This window comes from Oncorhynchus tshawytscha, linkage group LG26 (genome assembly GCF_018296145.1).
Source record: "Oncorhynchus tshawytscha isolate Ot180627B linkage group LG26, Otsh_v2.0, whole genome shotgun sequence".
Lineage (NCBI taxonomy): Eukaryota > Metazoa > Chordata > Actinopteri > Salmoniformes > Salmonidae > Oncorhynchus > Oncorhynchus tshawytscha.
This window is the reverse complement of record NC_056454.1, coordinates 39,949,278-39,968,893: the sequence shown is the minus strand read 5'-3', so window position 1 is coordinate 39,968,893 and position 19,616 is coordinate 39,949,278. Positions and strand designations below refer to the sequence as shown.

The 19,616-nt window shown below is 45.9% G+C and overlaps 1 protein-coding gene across 1 annotated transcript in view; it reads right to left on the bottom strand.

Moving 5' to 3' along the window:
• LOC112235314 (pleckstrin homology domain-containing family M member 3-like) overlaps positions 1 to 19,616 on the bottom strand; it is a 92,696-nt gene that overhangs the window by 56,186 nt on the left and 16,894 nt on the right. The window contains exons 3-4 of the mRNA XM_042306774.1: positions 17,485 to 17,725; positions 16,457 to 17,238 (exon numbers count right to left, since the gene is read on the bottom strand). Of these exons, the coding sequence (XP_042162708.1) occupies positions 16,457 to 17,238; positions 17,485 to 17,725 (1,023 nt within the window). The remainder of the gene's footprint in view (positions 1 to 16,456; positions 17,239 to 17,484; positions 17,726 to 19,616) is intronic.

Below are 19,616 nucleotides of genomic sequence, written 5' to 3'. Positions count from 1 at the left end.
AAACACAGAGACAGAGAGAAAGAGAGAGAGACAGAAACACAGAGACAGAGAGAGAGAGAGAGACAGAAACACAGAGACAGAGAGAAAGAGAGAGACAGAAACACAGAGACAGAGAAAGAGAGAGAGACAGAAACACAGAGACAGAGAGAAAGAGAGAGACAGAAACACAGAGACAGAGAAAGAGAGAGACAGAAACAGAGACAGAGAGAGAAAGAGAGAGAGACAGAAACACAGAGACAGAGAAAGAGAGAGACAGAAACACAGAGACAGAGAAAGAGAGAGACAGAAACACAGTCAGAGAGAAAGACAGAAACACCCATGGAAAATTGGAAAACACTAAACAAACAACAACACAAAGAATTATCTATCCAAAATGGAGATGTATGGGTAAACCACTTCTCCAATCTTTTTGGCTCTATAACAAAGAATAAAGAGCAAAAACATATTCAGGATCAAATATAAACCTTAGAATCAACTATTAAAGACAACCAGAACCCACTGGATTCTCCAATTACCTTGAATGAGCTACAGGACAAAATAAAAACCCTCCAACCCAAAAAGGCCTGTGGTGTTGATGATGGTATTCTTCATGAAATTATCAAATATACAGACAACAAATTCCAATTGGCTACACTAAAACTCTTTAACATCATACTTAGCTCTGTCATCTTCCCTAATATTTGGAACCAAGGACTGATCACCCCAATCCACAAAAGTGGAGACAAATTTGACCCCAATAACTACCGTGGGATATGCGTCAACAGTAACCTTGGGAAAATCCTCTGCATTATCATTAACAGCAGACTCAGTGAAAACAATGTACTGAGCAAATGTCAAATTGGCTTTTTACCAAATTACCGTACAACAGACCATGTATTCACCCTGCACACCCTAATTGACAACCAAACAAACCAAAACAAAGGCAAAGTCTTCTTATGCTTTGTTGATTTCAGAAAAGTCTTTGACTAAATTTGGCATGAGGGTCTGCTATACAAATTGATAGAAGGTGGTGTTGGGAGAAAAACATATGACATTATAAAATCCATGTACACAAACAACAAGTGTGCGGTTAAAATGGGCAAAAAACACATTTCTTCCCACAGGGCCGTGGGGTGAGACCGGGATGCAGCTTAAGCCCCACCCTCTTCAACATATACAGTGGGGCAAAAAAGTATTTAGTCAGCCACTAATTGTGCAAGTTCTCCCACTTAAAAAGATGAGAGAGGCCTGTAATTTTCATCATAGGTAAACTTCAACTATGACAGACAAAATTAGAAAAAAAATCCAGAAAATCACATTGTAGGATTTTTTATGAATTTATTTGCAAATTATGGTGGAAAACAGAGAGACAGAAACACAGAGAGAGAGAGAGACAGAAAGAGAGACAGAAAGAAAGAGAGACAAAAGCACAGAGTGGAATAGTAGAGAATGCAGTGAACACAGTGAGCGCATGGACAGTGCAGTTCTCTCCTCAGTTCTCCTCTCCTCCTTGTCCCTACAAAGCCCTCTCCTCTGCGGACCCTGTGAATCCACACAAGCTGGGGTCAAGCAAACTTTGAGAGGAACCTGGGGGTACATTCTGCACCCCATAGAGGGCTAGTGGTGGTATTGGGGGGGGTCTCAGGCTTCAAACGAACACCGGCCACAAAAGAACAACCCTGTGTTCCTCCATGTGTAATTTGCTGAATAAATATTGCTAATTAAATACTGGTTCAGTATGGGTTTGATGTGAACAATCACTTGTCATGGAAGGGGGTGGGGCTCGCATATGCATATGTGGTGCAATTCTATTCAGTTGAAACAAATTGACGAAGACAACACACGGGTGGAAGGTCTTTCATGGGGAGTCCTGCATGACTGGCCAACAAGATATTTTTTTTATTTTTTTTTATTTTTTTATTTTACCTTTATTTAACCAGGTAGGCAAGTTGAGAACAAGTTCTCATTTACAATTGCGACCTGGCCAAGATAAAGCAAAGCAGTTCGACAGATACAACGACACAGAGTTACACATGGAGTAAAACAAACATACAGTCAATAATACAGTATAAACAAGTCTATATACAATGTGAGCAAATGAGGTGAGAAGGGAGGTAAAGGCAAAAAGGCCATGGTGGCAAAGTAAATACAATATAGCAAGTAAAACACTGGAATGGTAGTTTTGCAATGGAAGAATGTGCAAAGTAGAAATAAAAATAATGGGGTGCAAAGGAGCAAAATAAATAAATAAATAAAAATTAAATACAGTTGGGAAAGAGGTAGTTGTTTGGGCTAAATTATAGGTGGGCTATGTACAGGTGCAGTAATCTGTGAGCTGCTCTGACAGTTGGTGCTTAAAGCTAGTGAGGGAGATAAGTGTTTCCAGTTTCAGAGATTTTTGTAGTTCGTTCCAGTCATTGGCAGCAGAGAACTGGAAGGAGAGGCGGCCAAAGGAAGAATTGGTTTTGGGGGTGACTAGAGAGATATACCTGCTGGAGCGTGTGCTACAGGTGGGAGATGCTATGGTGACCAGCGAGCTGAGATAAGGGGGACTTTACCTAGCAGGGTCTTGTAGATGACATGGAGCCAGTGGGTTTGGCGACGAGTATGAAGCGAGGGCCAGCCAACGAGAGCGTACAGGTCGCAATGGTGGGTAGTATATGGGGCTTTGGTGATAAAACGGATTGCACTGTGATAGACTGCATCCAATTTGTTGAGTAGGGTATTGGAGGCTATTTTGTAAATGACATCGCCAAAGTCGAGGACTGGTAGGATGGTCAGTTTTACAAGGGTATGTTTGACAGCATGAGTGAAGGATGCTTTGTTGCGAAATAGGAAGCCAATTCTAGATTTAACTTTGGATTGGAGATGTTTGATATGGGTCTGGAAGGAGAGTTTACAGTCTAACCAGACACCTAAGTATTTGTAGTTGTCCACGTATTCTAAGTCAGAGCCGTCCAGAGTAGTGATGTTGGACAGGCTGGTAGGTGCAGGTAGCGATCGGTTGAAGAGCATGCATTTAGTTTTACTTGTATTTAAGAGCAATTGGAGGCCACGGAAGGAGAGTTGTATGGCATTGAAGCTTGCCTGGAGGGTTGTTAACACAGTGTCCAAAGAAGGGCCGGAAGTATTCAGAATGGTGTCGTCTGCGTAGAGGTGGATCAGGGATTCACCAGCAGCAAGAGCGACCTCATTGATGTATACAGAGAAGAGAGTCGGTCCAAGAATTGAACCCTGTGGCACCCCCATAGAGACTGCCAGAGGTCCGGACAGCAGACCCTCCGATTTGACACACTGAACTCTATCAGAGAAGTAGTTGGTGAACCAGGCGAGGCAATTATTTGAGAAACCAAGGCTGTCGAGTCTGCCGATGAGGATGTGGTGATTGACAGAGTCGAAAGCCTTGGCCAGATCAATGAATACGGCTGCACAGTAATGTTTCTTATCGATGGCGGTTAAGATATCGTTTAGGACCTTGAGCGTGGCTGAGGTGCACCCATGACCAGCTCTGAAACCAGATTGCATAGCAGAGAAGGTATGGTGAGATTCGAAATGGTCGGTAATCTGTTTGTTGACTTGGCTTTCGAAGACCTTAGAAAGGCACGGTAGGATAGATATAGGTCTGTAGCAGTTTGGGTCAAGAGTGTCCCCCTTTGAAGAGGGGGATGACCGCAGCTGCTTTCAATCTTTGGGAATCTCAGACGACACGAAAGAGAGGTTGAACAGGCTAGTAATAGGGGTGGCAACAATTTCGGCAGATAATTTTAGAAAGAAAGGGTCCAGATTGTCTAGCCCGGCTGATTTGTAGGGGTCCAGATTTTGCAGCTCTTTCAGAACATCAGCTGAATGGATTTGGGAGAAGGAGAAATGGGGAAGGCTTGGGCGAGTTGCTGTTGGGGGTGCAGTGCTGTTGTCCGGGGTAGGAGTAGCCAGGTGGAAAGCATGGCCAGCCGTAGAAAAATGCTTATTGAAATTCTCAATTATGGTGGATTTATCATTGGTGACAGTGTTTCCTATCTTCAGTGCAGTGGGCAGCTGGGAGGAGGTGTTCTTATTCTCCATGGACTTTACAGTGTCCCAGAACTATATAGACCAGTGTAGATGATTGTATAGATTGGCTAATATACAGTGCATTCTGAAAGTATTCTGTTATGTTATAACCTTATTCTAAAAGGATTAAATGAGACATTTTCCACAGAAATCTACAGAAATGTTTGCAAACTTAAAAACAGAAATACTTTACATATATAAGTATTCAGACCCTTTGCCATTAGACTCGAAATTGAGCTCAGCTGCATCCTGTTTCCATTGATCATCCTTGAGATGTTTCTACAACTTGATTGGAGTCCACCCTGTGGTAAATTCAATTGATTGGACATGATTTGGAAAGGCACAGACCTGTCTATATAAAAGGTCCCACAGTTGACAGTGCATGTCAGAGCAAAAACCAAGCCATGAGGTGAAAGGAATTGTCTGTAGAACTCTGAGACAGAATTGTGTCGAGGCACAGATCTGGGGAAGGGTACAAAAACATTTCTTCAGCATTGAAGGTCCCCAAGAACACAGTGACCTCCATCATTCTTAAATGGAGGAAGTTTGGAACCACTAAGACTCTTCCTAGAGCTGGTCGCCTGGCCAAACTGAGCAATAAGGAGAGAAGGGCCTTGGTCAGGGAGGTGACCAAGAACCCAATGATCACTCTGACATACAGTGGGGCAAAAAAGTATTTAGTCAGCCACCAATTGTGCAAGTTCTCCCACTTAAAAAGATGAGAGGGGCCTGTAATTTTTATCATAGGTACACTTCGACTATGAAAGACAAAATGAGGGAGAAAAAAAATCAAAAAAATCACATTGTAGGATTTTTAATGAATTTATTTGCAAATTATGGTGGAAAATAAGTATTTGGTCACCTACAAACAAGCAAGATTTCTGGCTCTCACAGACCTGTAACTTCTTCTTTAAGAGGCTTCTCTGTCCTCCACTCGTTACCTGTATTAATGGCACCTGTTTGAACTTGTTATCAGTATAAAAGACACCTGTCCACAACCTCAAACAGTCACACTCCAAACTCCACTATGGCCAAGACCAAAGAGCTGTCAAAGGACACCAGAAATTGTAGACCTGCACCAGGCTGGGAAGACTGAATCTGCAATAGGTAAGCAGCTTGGTTTGAAGAAATCAACTGTGGGAGCAATTATTAGGAAATGGAAGACATACAAGACCACTGATAATCTCCCTCGATCTGGGGCTCCACGCAAGATCTCACCCCGTGGGGTCAAAATGATCACAAGAACGTGAGCAAAAATCCCAGAACCACACGGGGGGACCTAGTGAATGACCTGCAGAGAGCTGGGACCAAAGTAACAAAGCCTACATTCAGTAACACACTACGCCGCCAGGGAATCAAATCCTGCAGTGCCAGACGTGTCCCCCTGCTTAAGCCAGTACATGTCCAGGCCCATCTGAAGTTTGCTAGAGAGCATTTGGATGATCCAGAAGAAGATTGGGAGAATGTCATATGGTCAGATGAAACCAAAATAGAACTTTTTGGTAAAAACTCAACTCGTCGTGTTTGGAGGACAAAGAATGCTGAGTTGCGTCCAAAGAACACCATACCTACTGTGAAGCATGGGGGTGGAAACATCATGCTTTGGGGCTGTTTTTCTGCAAAGGGACCAGAACGACTGATCCGTGTAAAGGAAAGAATGAATGGGACCATGTATTGTGATATTTTGAGTGAAAACCTCCTTCCATCAGCAAGGGCATTGAAGATGAAACGTGGCTGGGTCTTTCAGCATGACAATGATCCCCAAACACACCGCCCGGGCAATGAAGGAGTGGCTTCGTAAGAAGCATTTCAAGGTCCTGGAGTGGCCTAGCCAGTCTCCAGATCTCAACCCCATAGAAAATCTTTGGAGGGAGTTGAAAGTCCGTGTTGCCCAGTAACAGCCCCAAAACATCACTGCTCTAGAGGAGATCTGCATGAAGGAATGGGCCAAAATACCAGCAACAGTGTGTGAAAACCTTGTGAAGACTTACAGAAAATGTTTGACCTCTGTCATTGCCAACAAAGGGTATATAACAAAGTATTGAGAAACTTTTGTTATTGATCAAATACTTATTTTCCACCATAATTTGCAAATAAATTCATAAAAAATCCTACTCTTTGTCTGTCATAGTTGAAGTGTACCTGTGATGAAAATTACAGATCTCTCATCTTTTTAAGTGGGAGAACTTGCACAATTGGTGGCTGACTAAATACTTTTTTGCCCCACTGTAGCTCCGGAGTTCCTCTGTGGAGATGGGAGAACCTTCCAGAAGGATAACCATCTATGCAGCACTCCACCAATCAGGCCTTTATGGTAAAGCGGCCAGATGGAAGCCACTCTCTGGTAAAAGACACATGACAGCCCGCTTGGACTTTGTCACAAAGACAAGTAAAGGACATTCAGAACATAAGAAAACATATTATTTGGTCTGATGAAACCAATATTGAACTCTTTGGCCTGAATGCCAAGTGTCACGTCTGGAGAAAACCTGGCACCATCCCTACGGTGAAGCATGGTGGTGGCAGCATCATGCTGTGGGGATGTTATTCAGCGGCAGGGACTGGGAGACTTAGTTATGATCAAGGCAGAGATGAACGGAGCAAAGTACAGAGATCCTTGATGAAAACCTGCTCCAGAGCTCTCAGGACCTCAGACTGGGGCGAAGGTTCACCTTCCAAAAGGACGACCCTAAGCACACAGCCAAGACAACACAGGAGCGGCTTCGGGAAAGGTTTATGAATGTCCTCGAGTGACCCAGCCAGAGGAAAAAAACTACTTAATCCATTTTAGAATAAGGCTGTAACGTAAGAAAATGTGGAAAAAGGTCAAGGGGTCTGAATAATTTCCGAATTCACTGTAGTGCATTCAAATAGTAGTATTAATCTGGCCAGTTAATATAATAGATGCATACAGGGCTTAAGTTCAATATTCATCAAGAACTGATACATTGAATGTGTTCAGCCAGGCCCAGAACATTTTTGAGAATGTTGTTTGTGGTTCATGTGAGTAAGTAGCTTTGAAACGCCAGGCCAAAATTCCTCATGACAAACCGCTGCTCTAACAATTATCCTCAGGGAAAAGGACAGGGCAAGGCAGGAGGGAAGAAGCTACCAGGGAAAAGGACAGGGCAAGGCAGGAGGGAAGAAGCTACCAGGGAAAAGGACAGGGCAAGACAGGGGGGAAGGCAGACACGAAGATTCAACACAACGATTGTTTTTGGTTAATTCTGTTGTTGCATTTTTCTATCCATTGTGCTCTGGCCTCTTCTACAAATTCCTAGTCCACTAAGTTGCTGAGGCTTGATGGGTAATTAGGAGACATCAGAGCCCAGCTGAAAGGAGGGTGCACATGCTCCCCCCCAGAGCCCTTCACACAGACACAGGAGAGGGGCCAATTCACCATCTATCCTTTGTGGGAGGAGGGGGTAACAAATTGGGACATGGAGGGTGTTGGGCGGTGGGGCGTTGGGGGGAATAGAAGAGGCACAGGGTGCTCAATCACAGACCCCAAATAGACAGAGAGGCGAGGGGCAAAAGCGACAGTAATGGGGTCCCCCAAACCCCCTCCTACACTCCCTGGACATTGTGCTCTCTGTCAGACCCCACAATGGTAACTTCCCCCTGTCAGACCCCACAATGGTAACTTCCCCCCGTCAGACCCCACAATGGTAACTTCCCCCTCTGTCAGACCCCACAATGGTAACTTCCCCCTGTCAGACCCCACAATGGTAACATCCCCCTCTCTGTCAGACCCCACAATGGTAACATCCCCCTCTGTCAGACCCCACAATGGTAACTTCCCCCTGTCAGACCCCACAATCTGTCAGACCCCACAATGGTAACTCCCCCCCCCCACAATGTCAGACCCCACAATGGTAACATCCCCTCCCCCACAATCTGTCATACCCCACAATGGTAACTTCCCCCTCTGTCAGACCCCACAATGGTAACATCCCCCAGACCCCACAATGGTAACTGTCAGACCCCACAATGGTAACTCCCCCTCCCCCCACAATGGTAACTGTCAGACCCCACAATGGTAGACCCCATCCCCCCCTCTGTCAGACCCCACAATGGTAACTTCCCCCCCCACAATGTCAGACCCCACAATGGTAACTCCCCCACAATGGTAACTCCCCCCGTCAGACCCCACAATGGTAACTCCCCCCCCGTCAGACCCCACAATGGTAACAGACCCCACAATGGTAACTCCCCCTCCCCCCACAATGGTAACATCCCCCTCTGTCAGACCCCACAATGGTAACATCCCCCTCTGTCAGACCCCACAATGGTAACATCCCCCTCTCTGTCAGACCCCACAATGGTAACTTCCCCCTCTCTGTCAGACCCCACAATGGTAACATCCCCCTCTGTCAGACCCCACAATGGTAACTTCCCCCTCTGTCAGACCCCACAATGGTAACATCCCCCTCTGTCAGACCCCACAATGGTAACTTCCCCCTCTGTCAGACCCCACAATGGTAACATCCCCCCCCACAATGGTAACATCCCCCTCTGTCAGACCCCACAATGGTAACTTCCCCCTCTGTCAGACCCCACAATGGTAACTTCCCCCTGTCAGACCCCACAATGGTAACAGACCCCACAATGGTAACTTCCCCCTGTCAGCCCCCACTGGTAACAGACCCCACAATGGTAACTTCCCCCTCTGTCAGACCCCACAATGGTAACTTCCCCCTCTGTCAGACCCCACAATGGTAACTCCCCTGTCAGACCCCACAATGGTAACATCCCCCTCTGTCAGACCCCACAATGGTAACTTCCCCCCTCTGTCAGACCCCACAATGGTAACTCCCCCCTCTGTCAGACCCCACAATGGTAACATCCCCCCCTCTGTCAGACCCCACAATGGTAACTTCCCCAGACCCCACTGTCAGACCCCACAATGGTAACATCCCCCACAATGGTAACTGTCAGACCCCACAATGGTAACTCTCCCCCCTGTCAGACCCCACAATGGTAACTGGTCCCCCCTCTGTCAGACCCCACAATGGTAACTTCCCCCACAATGTCAGACCCCACAATGGTAACTTCCCCCTGTCAGACCCCACAATGGTAACATCCCCCTCTGTCAGACCCCACAATGGTAACTTCCCCCTGTCAGCCCCCACAATGGAACTTCCCCCTCTGTCAGCCCCCACAATGGTAACTTCCCCCTGGTCAGACCCCACAATGGTAACTCCCCCCTCTGTCAGACCCCACAATGGTAACTCCCCCTCTGTCAGACCCCACAATGGTAACTCCCCTGTCAGACCCCACAATGGTAACTTCCCCCTGACCCCACAATGGTAACTCCCCCTGTCAGACCCCACAATGGTAACTCCCCCCCACAATGGTAACTGTCAGACCCCACAATGGTAACTTCCCCCACAATGGTAACTCCCCCGTCAGACCCCACAATGGTAACTCCCCCGTCAGACCCCACAATGGTAACTCCCCCAACCCCCTTCCCCCTCTGTCAGACCCCACAATGGTAACTTCCCCCACATGCCCACCCACCCCCCCAACCCTCTCTAACTTACATTATCTCTCTCTTCCACTAGCTCTCTCGTACTCTGTCCCTGCCTTTGCCTGCTGTCCTCACGCCCCCTAATCCCCCTAAATGAGCCCTGGTGGCCAGAGATATTTGTTTAGGGAAAAGTGATTAAAGTGTAATACAACAGACTGGCCCCTGACTCTCTGTCCTAAGATAAGTGACTGACAAGACCAAGCAGTCAAAAGGAAACTGGCACGCTACCAAGGAGCCAGGCCGGCACAGAGAGAGAGTTGGACAGAAAGAGGGAACAGAGAAAGAGAGAGAGAGAGAAAGCGAGAGAGAGCGGGACAGACAGAGAGAGAGACTAGAGTTCAGTGAACACAGTGAGAGCCTGAGAGACGAGTGAGTCTGAATGAACGAGAAAGGAAAAGGGATAAATGGGGAGAGAACATAATAAAAGAGGTGTGTGAACAGAGCATGGAAGAAGCTGTATCCAGCTGTTATTCTAAGCTTGGGTCTCGACACACCTCATTCAAACACCTCTGCAGCCACAGCGAACAGAACAGAGCCTCTGAATCAAACAATTAGCTTCCGCATTGACCACAGCATCCCGGCCGCCCGTCTTTGATTCTAAAAAGGGATTTTTTTCTCCCCTCCGCTTTATGCCGGCCAATTATTGTCAGGTGCCCGCTCTCCTTGTTCAGAGGACCTTTCAGATGGCATGCATTACTAGAGGACTGGTTACAGAAGAGGAGGAAAGCACCTCATTCATCCCTCTTAGTGAGCACACATTTCACACCCAGAGAGACCAAACACAGCGCCGCCAAAGGTTCCATTTACTGAGCTGTCTGTCAGTCAGCTTGTGAAGTCTCTCTGTATCTGCTAGTGAGATATCAGTTAGGGTGTCCAGAGGCTGACGACGCAAACAGATATAGTGGGGAGTAGGACATCTCTAGGGGGAATTATGAATTGTAGCTGTATCTCTAGATGACAATTTACATTAAGTTGCTCTTATAACTGTGTACTATTTACACTAGTATCAACATTGTAATAACGTGTTGTTACATAGATAGTACTTGAGTAATTGCATTTCAATTGCATAGTAATGGAACTCATATATTACAGACAGGCCATAGTGAATACTAAAACATTTACCACCAGACAATGGCCAGTGTGTGTGTGTGTGTAAGGTGTTAATTTTGGGGAGGTGTCTGTGACCCCCAGTAGTGTAACAGATGACTGATCTGAGCTCAAAAGAACTGATGGTGGTGGGTGAGAGACCCAGAAACCATGACCCCCAGGCGCCGTTTTGAAGCAAACCACAACAAAGCTGCTTTGTCACTGCACAGGACTCTGGGGAATACCATGGAAAATGAAGACAAACTAAAAAAGGGTCTGTGTTTGGGTTGAGGTTCATATAAATTACAGACTAAAAAAAAAATCTGACGTTCTATCAAGTGTTGCTTTGGGGAGCTGCTGTCCGCTTGTCTGTGTTTGTTTGGAGGGAAAGAGGAACGGCGAAGGATTCAAAGACACTGGTCTTACTCAGGTCTGGACATGCCGTTCAAGTTGTCGTCGTTAAACGTGGTGAAATGTGGGTTGATGAACAGACAAGCCGCACCCACCCGCACACTTCCTTGTGTAACCTCAAAGGGGTTAAGAGGTCACAAAGGTCAAGGTTGACGAAGAGGATAAGGGACGAGTCCTTCTGATAGGGTTTAGGATATTATGCACCCATTGGCTAATGTCACACTGGACTTCTTCAACAGGACCTATGCTTATCTCTGTTTGTGTGTTCTACTTATATTGGACTCAGAGACAAGACCTGCATTGCACCATCTGACAGTCCTTAGATAGCTGACCTCCCTCCTAACCTCCACTGAATTATACACAGAGACTACAAGAATGCCTACTGAACAGAGTACAGCGTTCTAAGGCACTGCATCTCAGTTCTAGAGGCGTCACTACAGACCCTGGTTCGATTCCAGGCTGTATCACAACCGGCCGTGATTGGGAGTACCATAGGGCAGCACACATTTGGCCCAGTGTCGTCCAGGTTCGGGCCGTCATTGTAAATAAGAATTTGTTCTTAACTGATTTAGTTAAAGAAAGAAAGAAAAACGTATACAATCCTCGGGACATGTTTCCAGACCACTACTAACCCTCCGGTAGTGAACATAAGTATGTGGACACCTGCTCATCAAACATCTCATTCATGGGCATTAATAGTGGGACCCCCCCTTTGCTGCTATAACAGCCTCCACTCTTCTGGGAAGGCTTTCCACTAGACATTGGAACAATGCTGCAGGGACTTGCTTCCATTCAGCCACAAGAGCATTAGTGAGGTCGGGTACTGATGTTGGGCGATTAGGCCTGGCTTGTAGTCGGCGTTCCAATTCATCCCAAAGGTGTTCGATGGGGTTGAGGTCAGGGCTTTGTGCAGGCCAGTAAAGTTCTTCCATAACAATCTCCACAAACCATTTCTGTATGGACCTTCGCTGTGTGCACAGGGGCGTTGTCATGCTGAAACAGAAAAGGGCCTTCCACAAACTGTTGCCAAAAAGTTGGAAGCATAGAATTATCTAGAATGTCATTGTATGCTGTAGAGTTTATCTATTTTATTTAACCCTTATTTTATCAGGTAAGTTGACTGAGAACAGATTCTCATTTACAGAAACGACCTGGGGAATAGTTACAGGGGAGAGGAGAGGGGATGAATGAGCCAATTGTAAGCTGGGGATGATTGGTGCAGCTGTAGAACCTTTTGAAGATCTGAGGACCCATGCAAAATCTTTTCAGTCTCCTGAGGGGGAATAGGTTTTGTCGTTCCCTCTTCACGACTGTCTTGGTGTGTTTGGACCATTTTAGTTTGTTGGTGATGTGGACACCAAGGAACTTGAAGCTCTCAACCTGCTCCACTACAGCCCCGTCGATGAGAATGGGGGCGTGCTCGGTCCTCTGTTACCTGTAGTCCACAATCATCTCCTTTGTCTTGATCACATTGAGGGAGAGGTTGTTGTCCTGACACTACATGGCCAGGTCTCTGACCTCCTCCGTCCGTATAAGCTGTCTCGTCATTGTCGGTGATCAGGCCTACCACCGTTGTGTCATCGGCAAACTTAATGATGGTGTTGGAGTCATGCAGTCATGAGTGAACAGGGAGTACAGGAGGGGACTGAGCATGCACCCCTGAGGGGCCCCAGTGTTGAAGAACAGCATTGTGGATGTGTTGCTACCTACCCTTACCACCTGGGGGCAGCCCATCAGGAAGTCCAGTTGCATAGAGAGGTGTTTAGTCCCAGGGTCCTCAGCTTATTGATGGGCTTTGAGGGCACTATGGTGTTGAACGCTGAGCTGTAGTCAATGAATAGCATTCTCACATAGGTGTTCCTTTTGTCCAGGTGGGAAAGGGCAGTGTGGAGTGCAATGGAGATTGCATCATCTGTGGATCTGTTGGGGCGGTATGCAAATTGGAGTGGCTCTAGGGTTTCTGGGATGATGGTGTTGATGTGAGCCATGACCAGCCTTTTGAAGCACTTCATGGCTACAGGCGTAAGTGCAACGGGTCAGTAGTGTCATGACGTTGGCCTGGGGGATAGGTTTATGACCGTCATAAATACCTCTTCCCCCCTTCTCTAACCTACTGATGTTACATTTGAAAACCCCTTGGTTAACATAGAGATTCTGGGAACATCAGTAGGTGGGGGGAAATTAACTATATTCTGGTAATCCGACCAATTGAACATATGCAGTGGTACTTAATGAATATAATGTCAGTTCGGTTGTCATCTGAGACATTCTCATCATTGATAAGATGCCATAAACTCCACAGTGGAAAGTCTACACATCAGAGTTATTGGATTCACATGGAATTGTTGTTCAATTTAAATGTTTGAATATGAAATTATTTGTGATGGGATGAAATGTGATTTTAGCTTCTATAATGTGAGATTTGGATTTTCATAAGATAGGGCTGGTCAATCAGTGGCCCTCCCCTGTGAAGGGACAAAGGCTGTAAAACTTTTCAAACACACCCTCCTCTTCCTTCCCATATAAGCTCTTGACTACAACATAACTATCTGTTCCGCGGATGTGAGATGATGGTCCCATGTAAGAATGGTTCAGGAAAAAACTACAGAACGAAGCCAACATCAGCATGAGCTTTGGTTGCGAATGGTATGAACTTTGAACTCTTATTCACGACAGAAGTGATACCTCCTAGCCGTTGAGTTAGCGACCGCATCTGCAAAAGCAGGTTAGGAAGGAACAGACAGAGTATCCCATCTACCACACAATGACGTTACTACAACTTATGCAAGTGACCACCTGAGACATTCTTCAAAGGACAGAGGACTTGGTTGGGCAACACGGCATTCCATCTACCACCAACCTACTGAAGTGCAGCTCAGAGTAAATATTTATTGCATTTTCCTTTTCCAAATGGGCGGTAATTTAGAATGCATAAGATACTTATTTATGAAGCTAATGACTGATGTGGTGTACTCCTCAATGCCATCAGAGGAATCCCAGAACATAATCCAGTCTGTTCTAGCAAAACAGTCCTGTAGCTTAGCATCTGCTTCATCTGACCATTTTTTTATTGATCTAGTTACTGGTGCTTCCTGCTTCATTTTTTGCTTGTAAGCAGGAATCAGGAGGATAGAATTATGGTCAGATTTGCCAAAAGGGGGGCGAGGGAGAGATTTGTTTACATCTCAGTGTGTGGAGTAAATAAAGGTGGTCCAGAGTTTTTGTTTTCCTCTGGTTGCACATTTAACATGCTGATAGTAATTTGGTAAAACGGACTTAAGTTTCTCTGCATTAAAGTCCCCGGCTACTAGGAGCTCCGCCTCTGGGTGAAGCTTTTCTTGTTTGCTTATGGCGGAATACAGCTCATTCAATGCTGTCTTAGTACCAGCCTCTGACTGTGGTGGTATGTAAACAGCTACGGAAAAATACAGATGAAAACTAGGTAGGTAGTGTGGTCTACAGTTTATCATGAGATACTCTACCTCAGGCGAGCAATTGCTCGAGACTTCCTTAGATATTGTGCACCAGCTGTTATTTACAAAAATACATAGTCCGCCGCCCCTTGTCTTACCAGACGCCGCTATTCTGTCCTGCCGGTACAGTGTTTAACCAGCCAGCTGTATGTTGATATAGTGTCATCGTTCAGCCACGACTCCGTGTAGCATAAGATATTACAGTTTTGAATGTCCCATTGGTAGTTTATTCTTCTGCGTAGGTCATCTATTTTATTGTTCAAAAATTTCACGTTTGCTAGCAGAATGGAAGGAAGTGGGGATTTATTCGATCGCCTATGAATTCTCAGAAGGCAGCCTGCCCTCCGGCCCCTTTTTCTCCACCTCTTCACGCAAATCACAGAGATCCGGGCCTGTTCCCGAGAAAGCAGTATATCGTTCGCGTCGGCCTCGTCAGACTCGGGAAAAAAGTATTCTGCCAGTCTGTGGCGAGTAATCGCATGTCCAGAAGTTATTTTCGGTCATAAGAGACGGTAGCGGCAACATTATGTACAAAATAAGTTTAACATTTAAAAAAAAGTTACAAACAATGCAAATAAACGAACAAAAAAAAAACACAATCAGGTAAAACGTCTGCCTTCTTCTCTGGCGCCATCTTACAAGGGGCCCAAACCATGAAAAATAGCCCCAGACCATTATTCCTCCTTCACCAAAACTTTACAGTTGGCACTATGCATTGGGGCAGGTAACGTTCTCCTGGCATCCGCCAAACCAACAGTGCAATTTTTAAGTAAAGAATACGTAGTAGGTGAACAATGGATAAGTAAAGAAATAAAAACAACAGTAAAAAGACCGTGAAAATAACAATAGAGAGGCTATAACAGTAGAGAGGCTATATACAGTAGAGAGGCTATATACAGTAGAGAGGCTATAACAGTAGAGAGGCTATATACAGTAGAGAGGCTATATACAGTAGAGAGGCTATAACAGTAGAGAGGCTATATACAGTAGAGAGGCTATAACAGTAGAGAGGCTATATACAGTAGAGAGGCTATATACAGTAGAGAGGCTATAACAGTAGAGTAGAGAGGCTATATACAGTAGAGAGGCTATAACAGTAGAGAGGCTATATACAGTAGAGAGGCTATATACAGTAGAGAGGCTATAACAGTAGAGAGGCTATATACAGTAGAGAGGCTATAACAGTAGAGAGGCTATAACGAGGCTATAACAGTAGAGAGGCTATAACAGTAGAGCTATAACAGTAGCGAGGCTATATACAGTAGAGAGGCTATATACAGTAGAGAGGCTATATACAGTAGAAGACTATATACAGTAGAGAGGCTATATACAGTAGAGAGGCTATATACAGTAGTGAGGCTATATACAGTAGAGAGGCTATATACAGTAGAGAGGCTATATACAGTAGAGAGGCTATAACAGTAGAGGGGCTATAACAGTAGAGAGGCTATAACAGTAGAGAGGCTATAACAGTAGCGAGGCTATATACAGTAGAGAGGCTATATACAGTAGCGAGGCTATATACAGTAGCAAGACTATATACAGTAGCAAGGCTATATACAGTAGAGAGGCTATATACAGTAGAGAGGCTATATACAGTAGAGAGGCTATATAGAGGCACCAGTTAGTTGGGCTAATTGAGGTAATATGTAGATGTAGGTATAGTTAAAGTGACTATGCAAAGATGATAAACATTGAGTAACAGCAGCGTAAAAGAGGGGTTGGGGGACACAAATACACACACACACACAATGCAAATAGTCCAGGTAGCCATTTGGCATGGATCTTTCCATTAACAGAGATATGTAGGTGAACCATTATGTGGGGTGTGAAGTGACAGGATATTCTTCTAGTGAAGAATGTGTCACTTTATCACTGTGTGTGTGTGTGTGTGTGTGTGTGGTTGGTAAGAGGTGCAGGTCTCTACCTGCACACCGGAAGCTCTGGGTGGTTAGGCCCTTCTCCACAGCCAGGCAGGTGAGGATACTGAGGAAGCTGGTGGTGACTGACTGTCTCTTGGCCCTCTGGGTGTCCCTCTGCCTCCTCTCCCTGGAGGGCTTGCTCCTCAGCAGAAACCCTGTCGACACTGCACCCGGCTGGGCCTGGCCGGAACCCTGTCCCTCGTCACCCTGGGGCCTCTGGGCTGCCACGGCCATCTGCAGGGCCTCCACCCAGTCCTGGGCCTTGAGTTGGCTCTCAGCCCGCAGACGGAGCACCTCGCTGGGGAAGACGCCTTGGAAGCTGCCAGCGCTCACCCCCTCGGCCTCGTCCCTCTGCACGGCCAGGCAGGAGGCCAGCGGGTAGTGGAGGACGGGCTCAGACACGGGCCCCCGGCCCTCGGTGGGAAAGGCCTGCAGCGTGGAGCGACTCAGTACGAAGGTGAAGGCCCTCCAGTTGTTCTGGTCAGTCAGCTGGTGGAGGATCCCAGCCTTGAGGACATCCGTACAGCACTGGGTGAACAGGGGCAGGGCCGTGGGCCGGGCTGGGAGGAGATGGGAGCAACCAGGGGCCAGGGCAGCCTCAGCAGGACCACGGGGATCTGGTCTGGTGTCGAGACCTCCAGAGGTAACGGATGATGACGGGGAGAATGCTGGAAGACACTCTGCATTTTTGTGGGCGGGCTGGGCAGCCAGTACTCTCTCCCAGATCAGCCTCCTCCAGTCTAGCACCTCCCACTGGCAGGCGGCACGTAACTGCAGGCGGGTGGAGCTGTTGAAGAAGAGGGTCAGTGAGTGATCTTTTAACACGTTGCTATGAGAGAAAGAACATTACAACAAAGCTTAAATTACAACTTATTTTCAAGTGAGTGCAAGCCATTTTTTTCATGTTTATGTGATTGACATAAACATTTAATTTATATTTATTCAGGAAGTCCTGTTGAGGTCAGAAGACTTATTTTACAAGGGAGACCTGTCAAGAGGATAAGAGTTGAGAACCATGTTTTTCTTCCTTTACCTGTTGAAGAAGAGGGCCTGGAGGACTCGCCCGTCCTGGGGCGGCTGGGACTGGCTGACCCCCTGGCAGTGGGACAGGGAGTAGGCGGTGCAGAGCTGCCGGTTACCGCTGCTGTCCAGGCTGTAGACGCGCAGCTCACATGGGGTAAGCTCTACGTGACAGACGCTCCAACGACCCTTCTGACCCTCACGATGCTCCAGGGTACCCTGTTTCACCACACTACCGCTGCTGTCCTTACGGCCTGCAAAAAAACACAGTATATTCAGCAAAAGAATCATCTGCGGAAGACACTATTTAATATACGAAGTATATACTAATAATACTAACTAGGTCTACATTTATTAGGCCTAACTTATATTTAATACCATATAGCCTACTGGAACAGGTTACAAGTAGAAGCCAACTGCCTTTGAAAGACTCAGAGGGCGGATAAAATAATAGAGATGATCTGATGGGGTGAGGGGCAGTCCATTCAAATGGCCCAACACACTACTACCACTCACAGAATGTCTCTGCAACAATTTCATTTTATTATCTGCTCATGGGATCAATAACCTTGGCCTCCATTTGTCAGTCAGCACTCAGCAGTGTTCTCTTAGCTAATATACCACATAGGACGTTCATTCTCCACTCATTAAAGTCACATCTTCGAAACATAGAATTCCCAGCTTATTAAAAACCACAAATCAAACGCAACACATCACTAAGAGCAGGGGCTTGGACCTGTCTAGCCTATTCAGGTTCAGCTTGCTTAGCAGGCTTTTTCACACAAAATGAATAAGCCTAATATGCAATTCCACCCATTTGAGGGCCACAAATCTGATAGCACTTTTATATACAGTACCAGCCAAAGATTTGGACATACAGTTGAAGTCTGAAGTTTACATACACTTAGGTTGGGGTCATTAAAAGTCGTTTTACAACCACTCCACAAATTTCTTGTTAACAAACTATAGTTTTGGCAAGTCGGTTAGGACATCTACTTTGTGCAATACACAAGTCATTTTTCCAATAATTGTTTACAGACATATTATTTCACTTATAATTCACTGTATCACAATTCCATTGGGTCAGAAGTGTACCGACACTGCGCCTTTAAACATCTTGGAAAATTCCAGAAAATGATGTCATAGCTTTAGACGCTTCTGATAGGCTAATTGACATCATTTGAGTCAATTGGAGGTGTACCTGTGGATGTATTTCAAGGCCTACCTTCAAACTCAGTGCCTCTTTGCTTGACATCATGGGAAAAATCTAAAGAAATCATCCAAGACCTCAGCAAAGGATTGTAGACCTCCACAAGTCTGGTTCATCCTTGGGAGCAATTTCCAAATGCCTGAAGGTACCATGTTCTGTACAAACATTAGTACGCAAGTATAAACACCATGGGACCACGCAGCCATCATACCGCTCAGGAAGGAGACGCGTTCTGTCTCCTAGAGATGAACGTACTTTGGTGCAAAAAGTGCAAATCACTTCCAGAACAACAGCAAAGTACATTGTGAAGATACTGGAGGAAACAGGTACAAAAGTATCTATATCCACAGTAAAACGAGTCCTATATCGACATAACCTGAAAGGCCGCTCAGCAAGGAAGAAGCCACTGCTCCAAACCGCCATAAAAAAGCCAGACTATGGTTTGAAACTGCACATGAGGACAAATATCGTACTTTTAGCGAAATGTCCTTGGGTCTGATGAAACAAAAATAGAACTGTTTGGCCATAATGACCATCGTTATGCTTAGAGGAAAAAGAGGGAGGCTTGCAAGCCGAAGAACACCATCCCAACCGTGAAGCACGGGGGGTGGCAGCATCATGTTGTGGGGGTGCTTTGCTGCAGGAGGGACTGGTGCACTTCACAAAATAGATGGCATCATGAGGACGGAAAATTATGTGGATATATTGAAGCAACATGTCAAGTCAACAGTCTGGAAGTTAAAGCTTGGTCGCAAATGGGCCTTCCAAATGGACAATGACCCCAAGCATACTTCCAAAGTTGTGGCAAAATGGCTTAAGGACAACAAAGTCAAGGTATTAAAGTGGCCATCACAAAGCCCTGACCTCAATCCTATTGACAATTTGAGGGAAGAACTGAAAAAGCGTGTGCGAGCAAGGAGCCCTACAAACCTGAC